Source organism: Apis cerana, linkage group LG4 (assembly GCF_029169275.1).
Source record: "Apis cerana isolate GH-2021 linkage group LG4, AcerK_1.0, whole genome shotgun sequence".
Lineage (NCBI taxonomy): Eukaryota > Metazoa > Arthropoda > Insecta > Hymenoptera > Apidae > Apis > Apis cerana.
The window spans coordinates 12,044,531-12,062,063 of NC_083855.1; the positions used below are offsets into that span (position 1 = coordinate 12,044,531).

General features: G+C 47.6%; 1 protein-coding gene across 50 annotated transcripts in view; it reads left to right on the plus strand.

Moving 5' to 3' along the window:
* The window catches only part of LOC107993914 (microtubule-actin cross-linking factor 1), a 75,165-nt gene that overhangs the window by 50,103 nt on the left and 7,529 nt on the right, over nt 1-17,533 (plus strand). For 24 of the 50 annotated variants that reach the window (XM_062074321.1, XM_062074324.1, XM_062074330.1 and 21 more), the window contains 13 exons: nt 89-235; nt 832-1,055; nt 1,563-5,741; nt 6,078-6,089; nt 7,184-9,314; nt 9,388-9,635; nt 10,496-10,570; nt 10,975-11,146; nt 11,239-11,356; nt 11,464-11,693; nt 11,811-11,928; nt 13,411-13,473; nt 14,992-15,143. In XM_062074321.1, the coding sequence (XP_061930305.1) occupies nt 89-235; nt 832-1,055; nt 1,563-5,741; nt 6,078-6,089; nt 7,184-9,314; nt 9,388-9,635; nt 10,496-10,570; nt 10,975-11,146; nt 11,239-11,356; nt 11,464-11,693; nt 11,811-11,928; nt 13,411-13,473; nt 14,992-15,143 (7,869 nt within the window). Of the gene's footprint in view, nt 1-88; nt 236-831; nt 1,056-1,562; nt 5,742-6,077; nt 6,090-7,183; nt 9,315-9,387; nt 9,636-10,495; nt 10,571-10,974; nt 11,147-11,238; nt 11,357-11,463; nt 11,694-11,810; nt 11,929-13,410; nt 13,474-14,991; nt 15,144-16,632; nt 16,740-17,533 lie in introns of all 50 variants that reach the window. The other 26 variants (XM_062074306.1, XM_062074313.1, XM_062074326.1 and 23 more) reach the window with 9 other exon arrangements.

The following is a 17,533-nucleotide window of genomic DNA, read 5'->3' on the forward strand; positions in this document are numbered from 1 at the left end:
AATTATTTAAAACGATCAAAAGAACCATCGGCCCTTCGCCTACCAAATTGCAAGTTTTCCCCTTCTTTTCTGTTGCAAATTATCGTAGCAAGCGGTCGAGGAGAAGTACAAGCTGTGCGACGAAACGTCCGCGAAATTGCTGAAATGGATATCCGAGGTGGAGGAGCAGTTGGCCAACCAGGAGAACGCGAAGGAGGATATCGAGGAGCTTCGAAATCAGATAACCGCTATGAACGTAAGCGTAAAATCGAACGTAGATTCGGAATTGCAAAAATTCTACGTTATCGATATATATTTGCGATTCTTGGAAAATGTATAATGTATAATAGTTATTAGAAGATGGATCAGAAATATTTCAAACAAATTTATCAACGTCAATTTCATCTTTTTAATTTTGTTATTTCTTAAATTAATTCTAATTAAAAATGAATTTATTAATATAACGAATAAATTAAAAATTAATAAATATAGAAAATAAGTTATGAATCATTTTATAGGTATTACTCGAGGAATTAAATTTCATTGAAAGTGTTAAATTATACTATATTTGATTTAAAAGATCAACTCTTAAAATTCCGATCATTTATAAAAATTTATTTTAGTTTGACAAATTAACGTTATTTTTTTATTACTTAATTATTTTGTTTATCTAAAAAATATTTCAATGACGTTGATTCAATTGTAATTGGTATAAAACTATGATTTATTCCACAAATTTCTGAACATTGTCCAAAAAGAAATTCCAGGTCGTTTACTAATTAAATTCAATTGATTAATTCGTCCTGGATCAATTGTTATATATGTATAGAATCGTTTTATATGTTTATATAGAAGATCAAAGTGGACTTGGAAGCGCACTCGAGGCCGGTCTCCTCCTGCCTCGATCAGATCCGTCAAGTGGTTCTGACGGGTGGCAACGTGTTGTCCAGCGAGGAGGTGTCCACGCTGGAGAAGAACGGCCGATCCCTGAAGACGAGGTTCGACAAAGCCTCGGATCGCACCGAGAGAATGGTGAAACGGTTGAACGCCGCCAGGGACGAATTGGTCAAGTTCAAGTTAGTGTCCATTTCGAATTATTTCTCTCTCGTTCCTTTAACCTCTCCAATGGCGGACTCTCGACCACCATGTTTGTTCGTGCTCGATTATATTCTTTAAATCTATCGCTTCGAGAACAGACTCCTAAGCTATGATCTTATAAATGAAATAACGCACTCTGGATCGAATTTTTCGAATTATTTCTATCGAGAAGGAGAATAAGAATAATAGAACGAACGCGAGAACACGTCATTGGGGCGTTAGATCAAGATATACTTCTTCGTTATTGAATAACGAAATTATTTCTATTCGCTAAGAGATATTAAAGAGTCTATCGTTGTTTCGCGCGATATACCGTATTTTTCTATTCGTATCGTTTTGTCGTTTTTCTCTCCAACGAATAGAAATAATTATTCTCAATAAAATCTGTTCGAAAAAAGAGCTCGATATATCCACCTTACATTCCCTCTCTATAAGATCACGCGAAGAGGTCAGAAGTAGAAACGAATAAATAACAAATTCCCCAGGAACGAGTTGTCGACGTTCTCTCACTGGCTGGAGGGTGCGAGAAGGATTCTGGAGAAGAAGGAGCACTCGTTGTCCGACCTGAACAGGCTGCACGCGAGCACGGATTCGACGCGCGACTTCATCAGCGACGTGATAGCGCACCAGGCGGATCTCCGCTTCATCACAATGGCCGCGCAAAAGTTCGTGGACGAGGGGAAAGAGTTCCTCCACGCGTTGAACGAGTTCCGCGCGGGCCTCCCCCAGCCGCTGCCCGCCAAGGAGTCGACCCCCTGCGAGGCGTCCGCCGTCCGAGGCGAGGTGAGCCTCGTCTCCTCCCGCTACAAGGACCTGCTCGCCCGCGCCAACCTGCTCTCCGACAAGCTGTCGGGGGTGGGAGGCAGGCAGAGGGACTACCGGGAGTGCGTGGAGAAGGCGAGGGGCTGGCTGAGGGAGATGGAGCCGAAGGTGAACCGAGCGGTGTCCGAGGCGACCGCGGCGGAGCCGAAACAGGTGGAGGAGCAGTTGGCGAGGGTGAAGGCGTTGAACAAGGAGATGCTGGCCAACGAGCGTTTGGTGGAGAGCGTGAGGTCGAGCCTGGAGGCGCTGCTGCGCTCCCTGGACCTCGTGAACGCGGGCGGCGAGCAGGTGGACGACGCCTCCCACCTCCGAGACGAGGCAGACGAGCTGGCCCAGCGGGCTAACGACCTGAGGTCGAGGCTGGAGGAGAGGTACAACAGGCTGGAGAGCGCGGCCACGGCTGTGGGCCAGTTCTACGAGCGAGCCAAGGCGATAGGGCAGCAGGTGGCCGTGGTGGAGAAGGAGTTGGACTCGATGAGGGCGTCGAGCAGGGAGGTGAAGGCGCTGAGGGCGCAGATGGAGGAGGCGGGGAAGGCGATGGGCAGGGTGGGCCGCTTGTACGAGGAGGTCTCGAGTTTGGAGAGGTTGGGCGAGCGCTTGGTCGACTACGGCGTGTCGGCCGAGTGCGCGGCGGTCGGGGACCAGGTGGAGCAGCTGAAGCGACAGGTGGGCAGGCTGGACGAGCGGTCGCGCGACCGCCACCACGAGCTCTCGGCCACCCTGGACAAGTTGCAAGAGTTCCATCGGGCGCACGGGAGCGTGATGGCGGGGATCGAGGAGGCGAGCGAGCGGGTGAGGCGGCTGAAACCCGTTGGCTCCGAGGTCGAGTCGATAAAGGCGCAACAGGAGGACTTCAGGCTGCTGAAGGGGGAGAGGATAGAGCCGCTGGCGCGGTCCGTGGACGATTGCAACGGGGCCGGGCAGGCGTTGATCCAGACGGCGGGCCGCGACGTGAGCACGGCCAACATCGAGAGGGACTTGGACAGGATGAACGAGAGGTGGAACGAGCTGAAGGAGAAGCTGAACGAGCGGGACCGCAGGTTGGACGTGGGACTGCTGCAGTCGGGCAAGTTCCAGGAGGCGTTGGACGGTCTGCAGAAGTGGCTGGCCGACACCGAGGAGATGGTCTCGAATCAGAAGCCCCCCTCCTCGGACTACAAGGTGATCAAGGCGCAGCTGCAGGGCCAGAAGTTCCTCAAGAAGATGCTGATGGACAGGCAAAACTCGATGTCCTCGTTGTACAACATGGGCCAGGAGGTGGCTGGCGGGGCGGACCCCAAGGAGCGCAAGACGATCGAGAAGCAGTTGAAGGAACTGGTGGGCAGGTTCGACAATCTGACGGAGAGCGCGGCAGAGAGGATGGAGGCGCTGGAGCAAGCGATGGGGGTCGCGAAGCAGTTCCAGGACAAGCTGGTCCCGCTCTCGATCTGGCTGGACAAGACGGAGAAGCGGGTGAGGGACATGGAACTCGTGCCGACCGACGAGGAGAAGATCCAGCAGCGGGTGGCCGAGCACGACGCCCTCCACGAGGACATCCTCTCGAGGAAGCCCGACTTCAGCGAGCTGACCGAGATAGCCAGCCAACTGATGGCGCTGGTCGGGGAGGACGAGGCCGCCGCGTTGGCCGACAAGCTCCAAGACGCGGCCGACAGGTACGCGGCGTTGGTCGAGCGTTCCGAGGCGCTCGGCGGCTTGCTCCAACGGTCGAGGCAAGGGTTGCGCCACCTGGTGCTCAGCTACCAGGAGCTTCAAGCGTGGATGGAGGGGATGGAGATCAGATTGGCCAAGTACAGGGTGTTGGCGGTGCACACGGAGAAGCTGCTCCAACAGATGGAGGACCTGGCCGATCTGACCGAGGAGGTGTCGAGCCGCCAGACCGAGGTGGACAGCACGACGGACGCGGGCCTCGAGCTGATGAAGCACATATCGAGCGACGAGGCGCTGCAGCTCAAGGACAAGCTCGACTCGTTGCAGCGGCGCTTCAACGACCTGGTCAGCCGGGGCTCCGACCTGTTGAAACACGCCCAGGAGTCGTTGCCCCTCGTCCAGCAGTTCCACGACAATCACAATCGGCTGATGGACTGGATGCAGGGGGCCGAGTCCGCCCTGCAGTCGGCCGAGCCGCGCGAGGACGAGATAGTGCGCCTCGAGATGGAGATATCCGAGTACAGGCCCGTCCTCGACAAGATAAACGCCGTGGGCCCCCAGTTGGCCCAGCTGTCGCCGGGCGAGGGGGCAGCCACGGTCGAGGCGCTGGTCACGAGGGACAACAGAAGGTTCGACGCCATAGCCGAGCAAATTCAACGGAAGGCGGAGAGGATACAGCTGAGCAAGCAGCGCTCCCTCGAGGTGATAGGGGACATAGACGACCTGTTGGAGTGGTTCCGCGAGGTGGACAATCAGTTGAGGGAGGCCGAGCCGCCCAGCAGCGAGCCGGAGATCATCAGGGTCCAGTTGAAGGAGCACAAGGCGCTCAACGACGACATCTCGAGCCAGAAGGGGCGCGTCAGGGACGTGATCTCGACGGCGAAGAAGGTGATCCGGGAGAACAGCCGGCACGAGGACACCTCGACGATCAGGGAGAACATGGAGGACCTGAGGGAGACGATGGAGATCGTGTCGGGTCTGTCGGCGGACAGGCTCGGCGCTTTGGAGCAGGCGCTGCCGTTGGCCGAGCATCTGCGCGACACCCACGTCGGCTTGGTGAGCTGGCTGGAGGAGGCGGAGCAGCAGGTCGCCATGCTTCCAATGCCCGCGCTCAGGCCCGACCTGATCGTCGCCCAACAGGACAAGAACGAGCTCCTCGTGCAGAGCATAAACGAGCACAAGCCGTTGGTCGAGAAGTTGAACAAGACCGGCGAGGCATTGATAAAACTGTGCAACGAGGAGGAGGGGATGAAGATACAGGACATCCTGGAAGCGGACACGGCCCGATACGCGGCCCTCAGGGCGGAGCTTCGAAGCAGGCAGCAAACGTTGGAGCAAGCGCTTCAGGAATCGTCGCAGTTCTCCGACAAGCTGGAGGGAATGCTGCGCGCCCTTTCGTCTACGGCCGACCAAGTGAACGGGGCCGAGCCGATCAGCGCCCATCCGGGCAGGTTGAGGGATCAGATGGAGGAGAACTCGGCCCTGATCGACGAGCTGGCGCAGAGATCCGAGGCGTACGCGGCCGTGAAGAGGGCGGCCGACGACGTGATCAGCAAGGCCGGGAACAGGGCCGATCCGGCCGTCAAGGACATCAAACGAAAGTTGGAGAAGTTGAACAAGTTGTGGGCTGACGTGCAAAAGTCGACCACCGATCGAAGCCACACCCTCGACGATGCCCTCCAAATCGCGGAGAAATTCTGGTCCGAGTTGAACGGGGTGATGTCCACTCTGCGAGAGTTGCAGGACGCCCTGGCAGGCCAAGCGCCGCCCGCCGCCCAGCCGGCCGCCATACAGCAGCAGCAGGTCGCCCTGCAGGAGATCAGGCACGAGATCGATCAGACGAAGCCGGACGTGGAGCAGGTGCGCGCCTCCGGCCACGAGTTGATGGGCCTGTGCGGCGAGCCGGACAAGCCGGAGGTGAGGAAGCACATCGAGGACTTGGACCAGGCGTGGGACAACGTGACCGCTTTGTACGCGAGGCGGGAGGAGAACCTGATCGACGCGATGGAGAAAGCTATGGAGTTCCACGAGACGTTGCAGAACCTTCTCGAGTTTTTGGAGGAGGCCGAGGAGAAATTCGCCCGCATGGGCCCCCTCGGGAGCGACATCGACGAGGTTAAGAAACAGATCAAACAATTGGCCAATTTCAAAGCGGAAGTAGATCCTCACATGGTCAAGGTCGAGGCTCTCAACAGGTAATCGATCCTCTTCCATTTCTTTTTATCCGCGAACTCGTCGGAATTTAATTCCGCCCTCCCTTTGCCGAATTTGCCGAGTCGAGGAAAATATATAATTGCAGTGTATAATTGTAATAATTTCCGCGAGATTATACGCCAACCATTGATTTTAATCGATCACCAAGATTTTGCTCGTCCGCTCTACTTTAATTAGTCTGTTCGCGTCGATCTTCCGTCTTTGTGCGAAAGCCTCCCCTCCCCCCCTTCGGTCTCTCTTTCTCTCCACGTGTCTAAACAACGAGATTCTAATCCCAATTTTTGTTTTTTCCGCGCCGGTGTTTCCTGAACGCATAGGAGTCTGACAAGGCAAGTCAACCTCTCTCTCTGTTGTTGTAACAGTATGTAGTTAGAGCATGGCTTACACTCTTGTTATTATTGCCCTCGATTTGTAACCTTCGAGTATATATATATATATATTTACGTACATATATATAATAGATCCAGATTACTGGAATGCCACGGGTTATATACCCCATACCCCCCCCTCTTTAATTGTATAATATATCCGTAACACATCATCCAGTTAAGATCGAATGAGTTGGATTTCCTTTAACATTGTCCGTTGGAACTCGAACAGTGTTTGGTCGGCGAACGTATTGTACATATCTTGCCCTGCATGTCTGCCTTGGCTGTTGCCTGGCTCGTGACGTGCCTGTTCTACTTACACGTATTGTACACGTAGGTATATATAGTTCACCGTTGGAAAAAAGTCTCGCGACGGACGGCACAGGGGCAAGAGGGGTCCTTCGCTTGGACCGTCTTATCTTCATTTTTCACGCTTCGTTGACACCACGTGCCGCGCAGTAGCAGAACAGCTATAACAATTCGAATATTTAAAATCGTAAAAATCGTTTTAACGTTTTATTTCAATTACGAAATTATCCGAAGCAATAGTGGAAGAGCTATAATTCGAATACTCAAAATTATATACGTTTATAAAATTATTAAATCTTAATAATCCTCGTTTTATTGCCTCTCTCTGACGCAATCGGATTAATACGCGCGACAAACACCACGGTGGAAACGAGAATGCGTTTCTCGCTCCTATTATAACTTTTTTCCATCGGTGAACGTTGAATTTGATAATCGCGTTCCTTTTTTTTTTATTATTATCGTTCTCGAGGAATCACTCTATTCCCTTCGAGGTCCCTTTCCATACGCGAAAGCGAATCGAATAATTTTTTATAGAAGATCTTGCAGAGACCTCGACGACTGTGGAGTAATTCCTTGCCCAGTAATTCCCCCGTATCGATCCTCTCCCAAGTAGATATCGTGGAATATTAAACACGCTTTCTCACACGACTGCTGTGAGTACAACGACGACAATAATACGGTTCTTGGACGCCGACGAGGAATGACGAGAGAGAGTCACGAGATTTATTTCCCCGCCACGATTGCAGACAAGCCGCCGAATTGACGGAGAGGACGTCGTCGGAGCAAGCGGCTGCCATAAAAGAGCCGTTGGGCGCGGTGAACAAACGATGGGACGGATTGCTTCGGGGCCTGGTGGAGAGGCAGAGGTTGCTGGAGAACGCGTTGCTCCGCCTCGGCCAGTTCCAACACGCGTTGGACGAGCTGTTGGTGTGGATCGAGAAGACGGACGACACGTTGGACAACTTGAAGGCGGTCGCTGGGGATCCTCAGGTGATAGAGGTGGAGCTGGCCAAGCTGAAGGTGTTGGTGAACGATATCCAGGCGCATCAGACGAGCGTGGACACGTTGAACGACGCGGGCAGGCAATTGATCGAGGACGGGAAGGGAACGGCCGAGGCTTCGACGACCGCTGAGAAGCTGGGCACGTTGAATCGCCGTTGGCGCGACCTGCTGCAACGCGCGGCCGACCGTCAACGGGAACTGGAGGACGCGCTGAGGGAGGCGCAGTCGTTCACGGCCGAGATCCAGGATCTGTTGTCGTGGCTGGGCGACGTGGACAACACCATCGTCGCCTCGAAGCCGGTCGGCGGGTTACCGGAAACGGCCACCGAACAGTTGGAGCGTTTCATGGAGGTGTACAACGAGTTGGAGCAGAGTCGAGGCAAGGTCGAGACCGTTCTTCAGCAGGGCCAGGAGTATCTGAAGCGCGCCGATTCGAGCAGCGCCGGGGGACTGAGCCACAATTTGAAGACGTTGAAGCAACGATGGGACAACGTGACAGCGCGCGCCAACGACAAGAAGATCAAGCTCGAGATCGCCCTGAGGGAGGCGACCGAGTTCCACGACGCCCTCCAAGTTTTCGTCGACTGGCTGACCAACGCCGAGAAGATACTCATGAATTTGAAACCCGTCTCGAGGGTGATGGAGACGATCCTCGGCCAGATAGAGGAGCACAAAGCGTTCCAGAAGGACGTGGGCACGCACCGCGAGACGATGCTCAACCTCGACAAGAAGGGGACCCATTTGAAGTATTTCTCCCAGAAGCAGGACGTGATCCTGATCAAAAACTTGTTGATAAGCGTGCAGCACAGGTGGGAGAGGGTCGTCTCGAAGTCGGCGGAGAGGACCAGGGCGCTGGATCACGGTTACAAGGAGGCGAGGGAGTTCCACGACGCTTGGTCCGGTCTGATGAATTGGCTCGACGAAACTGAGAGGATCTTGGACGAGGTGGCGGGGGAGGGGGCTGGGCTGGGCGGCAACGACCCGGAGAAGATCAAGGCGAGACTGAACAAGCACAGGGAGCTGCAGAAGGCGCTCAGCGCGAAGCAGGGCGCGTACGACACCGCGATGAAGAACGGCAAGTCGTTGAAGGACAAGGCGCCGAAGAGCGACGAGCTCGCGTTGAAGGAGCTGTTGAACGAGCTGAAGAACAAGTGGACGACCGTGTGCGGCAAATGCGTGGACAGGCAGAGGAAGCTCGAGGAAGCGTTGCTGTTCTCGGGACAGTTCAAGGACGCGGTGCAGGCGTTGCTCGAGTGGCTGGTCAAGTCGGAGAAGCAGTTGGCCAACACGGGGCCGCTTTTCGGCGACCTCGACACAGTGATGAACTTGGTCGAGCAGCACAAAACGTTCGAGAAGGATCTCGAATCGAGAGCCACCCAGATGGAGTCCGTGATCAGAACGGGCCGCGAGCTCCTCGACAAGGCGACGCAGGACGACGCGGCCGCGATCGGCTCTCAGCTGGCCGAGTTGAACGACCTCTGGGACACCGTGACCAGATTGTCCTCGGACAAGACTGGCCGCCTGGAGGCGGCCCTCAGGGAGGCGGAACGCTTGCACAAGGCTGTCCACGTGCTTCTCGAGTGGCTGAGCGACGCCGAGATGAAGCTGAGATTCGCTGGACAGCTGCCCGAGGACGAGCAGGAGAGCAGGAACCAGCTGATGGAGCACGAGAAGTTCTTGCGGGAGTTGAGGGCGAAAGAGGTGGAGAAGGAGCAGACGTTGGAGCTGGCGCATACGATCCTCGCCAAGGCGCATCCGGACGGCGCTCTGGTCATCAAACACTGGATAACGATCATTCAATCGAGATGGGAGGAGGTGTCCACCTGGGCGCAGCAAAGGAATCAGAGGCTGGAGAATCACATGCGCGGACTTCAGGTATTAAATTAATTCCCTCTGTTTTATTTTCTTCCCCGGTCGAACGCTTTCATTTCATTTCTTACCCTCTCAGGACCTCGACAATCTTTTGGAGGAGTTGTTGTCGTGGTTGGAGGGGTTGGAGAACACCCTGAACACGCTCGAGGCCGAGCCACTGCCGGACGACAAAGCCACTCTGGAAATGTTGATCGGGGAGCACAGGGAGTTCATGGAGAGCACGAGTCGTAGACAGGACGAGGTCGATCGCGTGTGCAAAGCCAGGCAGATCAAATCCGCGAAAGACACGAAGAAGATAACGAAGGCTAAGTCGCCCGCGCCAACGTACGTTCACGTTTCTTCCCTTCTTTTTTTTTTTTGTTTTTTTTTTTTTTAGTTCCAATTTTTTAGCGAGATCGAACTCATCAAGCTCGCGCCAAGGATCGCGCTCGTTCGATGTCAACTGCTCGTTCGAGGTAGATGAAAAGCAAAAAAGGAAAAAAAAAAAAAGAGAAAAGAAAAAACGATACTCGCCGATCAGCTTCTCTCGATATCGATTTAAATAACCGAATCGAATAACTCTCTTCCTTTTTTTTTTTTCGTTTGTTTTTCGTTTGCGTACGCTTTGTCGTTTGAAAAGTTACACTTGCCCGTGCATGTGTTTGATACTCTTCTTCTTCTTTCAATTGTATATTTATTTATGTTTTTTTTTTTTTTTCTTTTAATTTCTCTGTCTGCGTGAAAGATTTTCTGTTAACGAGTCAAGTGCAGGCGTCCACGCACGAGGGGACAGTTGGAATCGACGGAAAGGTGCGTTCAGGCGAGTAAAACGGGGAGAAAAAAAATAAAATCTGGTCGATTGTTTCGTTTCGTAGTGGCAGCATGGTTATGTGATATATAGCGTGTATCTTTAAATTTGAATGAAACGAACAAAGTCGAAGCGCGTACCAAAACTTTACGAGAATAGGCTGCTATAATATATACGTACGATATGTGTAATTATTACGTTGGAATAGATTTCGTATAATCTATAATTCGCAGCCTATTCTGCTTTCCTTTCCCCCTGTTTTCCCGTTTGCTCGACGAGAAAATTCGAGGATCGATCGATGATTGACGCACGATCGATTTCGATGCACGATTTCGTTTAGTTCCGCGAGTATCCGGTAGAGAAGTTGTCGAGTGATGTGACGCATGTTCCTGTTTAGCCGAGCCAGCCCAGGTCGTGAGAGAACGCCCGATTCGTTGCCGCACATCGGCCCACGCTTCCCACCTAAAGGAAGGTTCGTCACATCCACATCCTTATTTCCACTCTTTCTAATCAGTGCTTCGCTTTTAATCCCATTTAATACTTCTTTCTTTCGTTTATCTTTCTTTACAGTTTTATCGATCGCGTTCAACTCACTTACGATTCAATTTACTTCCATTGGTGAATTCATCGTTTGTTCTTTCTTTCCCTTTCTCTCTTTGTCTCTGTTTCGAATCTTTCTTTCATTCGTTAAAGTTTCGTGAAATTATTTACGTTACGACAAGAATAGTTTCTAGCGATTTATAATATATTTTCTTTTTTTTTTTATCGTTCATACACTTTCTTCGCCTCTCATGCTTTGTTTATACGTAACATCTCATTCTCGTATAATGGGAAAAAGCGAAAACGTGTTGACGCAATTTTTTGTTCGATGTATAGCAAAGGCGCCGAACCCGAGTTCCGTAGCCCGAGAGTGAAACTTTTGTGGGACAGATGGAGACACGTTTGGATGTTGGCCTGGGAACGTCAACGCCGTCTACAGGATAAATATAATTACATACAGGAATTGGACCGAGTCGCGAACTTCAGTTGGGAAGATTGGCGTAAGAGGGTAAGGGCGATAAAGATCGTTGTTATTTTTTAATCTTCCGTTAATTTTTATCCAAATTAACCATTTCTTTTTTTCTTCGTTCGTTACTTCAGTTCCTAAAGTTCATGAATCACAAGAAGTCAAGGCTAACGGATCTCTTCAGAAAGATGGATAAGAACAACGACGGTCTGATCCCACGCGAGGATTTCATCCAAGGAATCATGAATACCAGTGAGTTCACTGTTTTTAACTTTACTTTCTTGTAAATTTAATGATTGAAAATCTTTAAATTGAACAAAATTGAACAAATTAAATTGATACAATCTATTTATATGTAGAATTTGAGACTTCGAGGTTAGAAATGGGAGCAGTCGCGGATCTGTTTGACCAACATGGCGAAGGATTAATAGATTGGAAGGAGTTCATCGCAGCTTTGAGACCAGATTGGGAAGAACGTAGGACGTACAACGATACGGATAAGATCCACGATGAAGTGAAACGATTGGTGATGCTCTGTACTTGCCGACAGAAATTCCGCGTGTTCCAAGTTGGCGAAGGAAAATATAGGGTATACAGATATATCTGAAAATTGATTTTCATTTTACGATTATCGAACGTTATGTATATATATATATTTTTTTATTGTTCGTTATTTTAATTTCAATATTTTTCTTTCGCGTTACAGTTCGGAGACAGTCAAAAGTTGCGATTGGTACGAATTCTACGATCGACCGTAATGGTACGAGTCGGTGGTGGTTGGGTAGCTTTGGACGAATTTTTATTAAAAAATGATCCTTGCCGCGGTAAGTGTTCCATCCATTTATTCTATCTAATTTTCTTTCTCTCTATTCCGTTACCGTCGTTCTATACATATATAATATATATATGATAATTCCGTCGGAATCGATGAGTTCGAAATTAGTCCAATTTTGAATGACTTTTTTTTTTACCGTAACAATTAGTACATCTTTAAATTTTTCCCTCGACCGTTCCGTTTCGTCTTCCCTGTTTGAATTATTTATTATATGCGATATTAATGGACCGGTTCTCGATTTAAAAAAGAAAAAAAAAAAATGAAATTTCACCGTCCCCCAACCCCTTGTCCCCATCCAATGAGGCAGCTAAACGCGTTTTATATTTTCTTTACCGACTAAGCAACGCGTGTGGGATTGAATTAATCGTTTGTTTTTTGTTTTTCTTGATTTGAGTGAGATATCTTTACTAACGTTAACATATGCTTCTTACCTTGAGTTTTGTTATTTACGTTTTGCTCCGTTAACTAAAAACCAAAGAGAAGGGAAAGAAATGCAATTCAATCGCTTTCCGCTGCCTCGGTTATAAACATCTCGTATTATCGCGATCATTGGAAATTAAAACTAAAAGAAAAAAAAAAATTTCATTCATCAAATTGTCTCACTAACGAACCCTCATCGACTCTCTTTCTCGCGTGATCATTCATTTTCTCTTCATTGCGTCGCATTTTTGTTGGTGATATATATATATATATATGTATATATACATAAAATATACATATATATATACATTCACCTACATTTAGTATACGTGTACGATCTCAGCTCCTGAGGTATAAAGTGTGAGCGTGACTAATCATTAACCGTAATACTCTAGACGAGTATTTTAACAACGTGTATACGTGTATATACGAGCAGAAGAAGAAAGCGTGTGCTCGTTAGTTGCAACCTCCTCTTCGCGTGTAATATTTTTTACCTAAGTACTCGCTAGATTTTCGTTTTAGCTTGATCATTAACCCCCACAACTATTACGAACGAATCATCGTTCCACGAATTAATTTTTAAATTTCTTTGTTTTTTTTTATTATTATTATTATTATTATTACAATTTTTGCCCAGTTAGCCATTCCGTTGTATCATCCTTGTTTTGCAAAGCAAGTTCGTGGAACTCGATCGTTCGGTTATATGTCATAACGATCGTGAATGTGAATTTTCGTAATTCAGGGAGACTCGCTTGTCATTAGTCATGTACGTTTCAGTTTACTAACGTGAACCGAATATCATCCTCTGCCAATTCCCCTCGCCTCCCCTCGATCGAATAACAATTGTCCGTCTCCGCTCTCCATCGAAATCATCTCATCATTTATTAAGCACAATTTTATCTCGACCTTATTATCCGATATTATTATTACGTGTACATTTTTCAATCACGCATCGAGTTTATTAAATATTGCATGCCTTCGTAATATTTTATATTAAATAAATTAATAAATGGACCAGTTCAAGTCCTCAAATCGTAATTAACTCGTCAAGTTTTTCTAATGCCGATACCGGACCCTAACAAACCGGAACAACACGAGGGTTGGTGTCCGCTCGGTGAGAATCTTTTTATATGGGAATAATTGCAATTCGTGGCCCGTGCGTTGTGTTTTTCTTTCTCTCTATTCTTCTTTCTCTCTCTCTCCCTTTCTCTTTCTTCTTTTTCCGCGAGAAAACAAATTGCGAAAAATTTTCGTAAAAGTTTCTATCTCGTTACCTCGTACTGGCCACGAAATAAACGTTATATCCTGCATGGTACGTGTCTTTTTTTGTACATGTGTTACGTACGTTTGCTTTCCCGCAACGAGTTCCAAGTTTTTTCTTGTGTATCTGTTAGTTTGTTTTCGCGTGTGTATTAATTAAATACTGGCATGCAAGACAAATTGTTTCGAGTCGTTCTAACAGAGAATCTTTTGAAAAAAGGAGCTCGCGTAGATTTTTTTTACATTTACTTGACAATTAATCGATTGAATTAAATTATAGTATATCGTCTAACCTTTCATTTCACGAGTCACTTTCCTCCTTTCATCACACGGCAAAAGATGAACGAGATCCATTTCATGACGGTCGTGTCGATTTTCTTTTTTACTCGCGTGTAACGAGACATTTCGTTCAATCTCTTACTTAAACGGCGTCGTCGAAACTCGACTCTCATTATATTAATCGGAAAACGTGATAGAGATGGACGATAATTTGACAGTTGAGTTTTTAAACGAGTCGAATAGTTGACTTTCGACGTCGTCGCGACTCGCATGCCATCTGTCGGATCATTTTTCACATCACGAGAATAGCTGCTAAAATAAGGGGAACCATAGTTGGATCGATCCGAACGAAATGAAAGCGGTTTTTTAAAAAAAGAAAAAGAAAATATTCTTCGACATTTATTATATCGTGATTCTACTTACCTTTTAATTATCCATCTCTCTCTATCATCGGAATATAATACAACACTGTACTTTTTTTTCTTTTTTTGTTCCATTGTACACTCGCACATGACATACCGCGTGCGCTGCTATCATTGCCTCTCCGTTAATCGCTATTTAACCTTCGCTATTACTACTGTATAATGATACCATTCTCTACTCTCTCTCTCTCTTTCTCTCTCTTTCTACTTCAATCTTCTCTTTGCACGATAACACAATACCTTACTACGATAAAACGATAAAAAATTGTTAAATTCTTTGATCCAACGCTACTGATAACGCGCATGATCATATTCGATATATAACGTCGCTCTATACATATTCTTGTATATCTTTGATCGCTTTATATATTCTTGTATATCTCTGATCGCTCTGATTTACACTATGTTTCCTCTGCTATTTCTCTCGGCTATCCATTAATTACACTCTCTGTATCATATCATCGTTACCTCTTTTTTTATTCTACGCTCTCTTTCTCTTTTTCTTTCTCTCTCTTTGTCTATGTATATATATATATATACACATATATATATAAAAAAAACATTACTTTGCCCATGCGCCCTTCGCCCCCCGCCCTTATTATTTCGCCACCCCGCAATACATGTCCCGTAACGGCTTTCCTTCTAACTTGCGTGCACGCAACACACTGTAGCCAAGGGAAGAACGAATATCGAGCTGCGAGAGCAATTCATATTGGCGGACGGGGTCAGCCAGACAATGACGGCGTTCAGATCGAAGCCGAGCCCTACCTCCACATTGCAGCGTACCCATATCTCATCCGCGAGTGCCGGACCTATCACCAAGGTAACGAATGTGTGTGTCACCATTCTTCTCCTTCCCTTCGATCGATCTTATATGATTTATTTATCGTATTATCGAGATTCCAAAAGAATCTGCTGCGAATCTCTCGTGATACGAGATTAGGGGATCGATCCTAGGGATCAAAACTTGGAGGCCTCTTTCACGTAGATACGAGTGAAATTTTTTTTTTTTACAATTATTAGGAGATTAGATACGTTGATTCGATCCACAGTTTTTTAATATCCGCGTGAACGAGGCTTCGTTCTGAAAACTCTCTTTCTGTCCATCGTGTCGCGTGCCTCGAATCACGCCAGGATCGATTCGAGGAAAATATAGACGCAAATACTGGATCGTTCGTTGATCCGTTCAGCCGCCGGAAAGCCGATCGATGCACCACGAGGAAATCACGTTTTCGAAGTTTCCTTGGTTCTCGATATCGATCGCACGCATCCTTTCGTCTCTCTCTCTCTCTCTCTCTCTCTCTCTCTCTCTCTCTCTCTCTCTCTCTCTGACTTTTCTTCGCTTTGTCCGGTCTTCTCTCTCTCTCTTTCTCTTTCTCTCTGGTCTTTCGGCTAACTCAATCCGATCTCCAGTCACTCGTATTAAGGTAAGTAACCGCCTGATCCGACTCTGAAAGAAATCAGAGGTTATTATTTCGTTTTTTTCTTTTCGATCCTGTGGAAATTCGTATTTTTTTATTTCTCGTATTTATTTATTTTTTTCAATCCTCGCATGCGAGCATGCCATGCTTTCGATACGGTAGCAATCGCCGCACCATAGAGCTACCTTATATATACATACATACTATGTATATATAATATATATATACAGCCCAGCCAATGCACCTTCGAGGTAGTGCGCTTTCGATCATTCCCCTTCCCTCTCCGTCCATCATCACGGATCCAGTTCGAAAAGATCCCTCTTGGATTTTCAGTTTTCCGCCGAATGTCCTCCAACTGTGATCCCACTAGCAGCCACGCTGCGATGAATGCGCCTTCGAAATTCACGTTTCGAGATTCAACGGGTCGTGCAACGAATCGGAAATCGAATCCCTTCCGACGGGCGCTTCGGGCCCCCGCCCAAGGGAATTGCAGAGTAGCTCACCTCAGGAGATGCGATTTCACGAGATTCTATTTCTTCTTCTTTTTTTTTTTCTTTCTCTTTTTTTATATATATATTTCTTATCGTTTGTTTCCCTCTGTTTTTTTTTAAATTTATCTCTCTATTATTTATCGTCGTACGATCGAATCTTTCGAATCCGACGGCTCGAAAGATCGTAGCCGTCGTCGATCTCTGATTTTGTTATCGATGTTATTGATAGAAGGAGCGAACGTTGGTGGAACTTTCGATCGAGCGTGTCGGGAGGATCGAAAGCTTCGTACGTTCGTTCGATCGTGGATCAAAAAAAAAAAGAAAAAACATAAAAAAAAAAAAACGGTAATCTCGCAACAATAAGACCGGTGTATTCCTAAACTTTTCGTTTATGGTGTAGCGGAGGAGTTTATGAGCCAGCTGACGCCGATTTTTGAGAGTTTGAGGCAAAAGGAGGACCTCCCGTGCTCGTATCCCCTCCACATGCACGCCCCCTCTTATCATTGGGTAAATAAGAAAAAAAGAAAAAAAACTCTGTCTACTGTTTTTATTTTCTGCTGCCGATGGTGTGATGTGACACGCGTGTTTGTATCGATACCGTTGTATCGATTTAACCATTTCTTCTTCTTTTTTTTTTTTTTTTATTTTATTTTCTCCATCACCATCAGTTTTCTTTTCTCTTCTTCGTTATATTATCTTTCCTTCCTTTTTTAATGTTTTTTTTTTGGGTGATTTTTCTCTCTCTTTCTCTCACTCACTCTGTAGAGTTGTGCGCTTGTCACGTGTGTACCCCCTCCCTTTGCATAGCATCACGACCAATGGAAACGTTGTTCACGATCTTAACGACCGTTCATATCTCATACCGTTTATTTTCTCTCTTTCTCTCACTCTTTACCTTCGAATTATGCGCTGCTGCCGTCGCCACCGTTGCAAAAACCGTGACAAAACACGTTCGCGATTATCGCGACGATGATCGTTATTTAGCCCGCCCCTCATCCCCACTCCTCGACTCATACCATCAAAGCTTCAAAACTCGGAGGAATATCTATGCATGCGTTAGAATTGGTGTAGTTTAGTTTCTTTCGTTCCGTTTCTATACACACGCGAGACGTGTATAAGCGCGTGCCCATACTATATAAAATGCGCATGTCGAACGCGGTAGAAACATAATTTTCGTTCTCGAATAATTCGCACGGGGGGAGGGGGGTTCGATCTATTTCTTTATTTTTTCCTCTCTTTAGTTTCTCGTTTCATCCACACGCTCGTCCACGCCTGATTTTGCCGTCACTTCTTCTCGAATT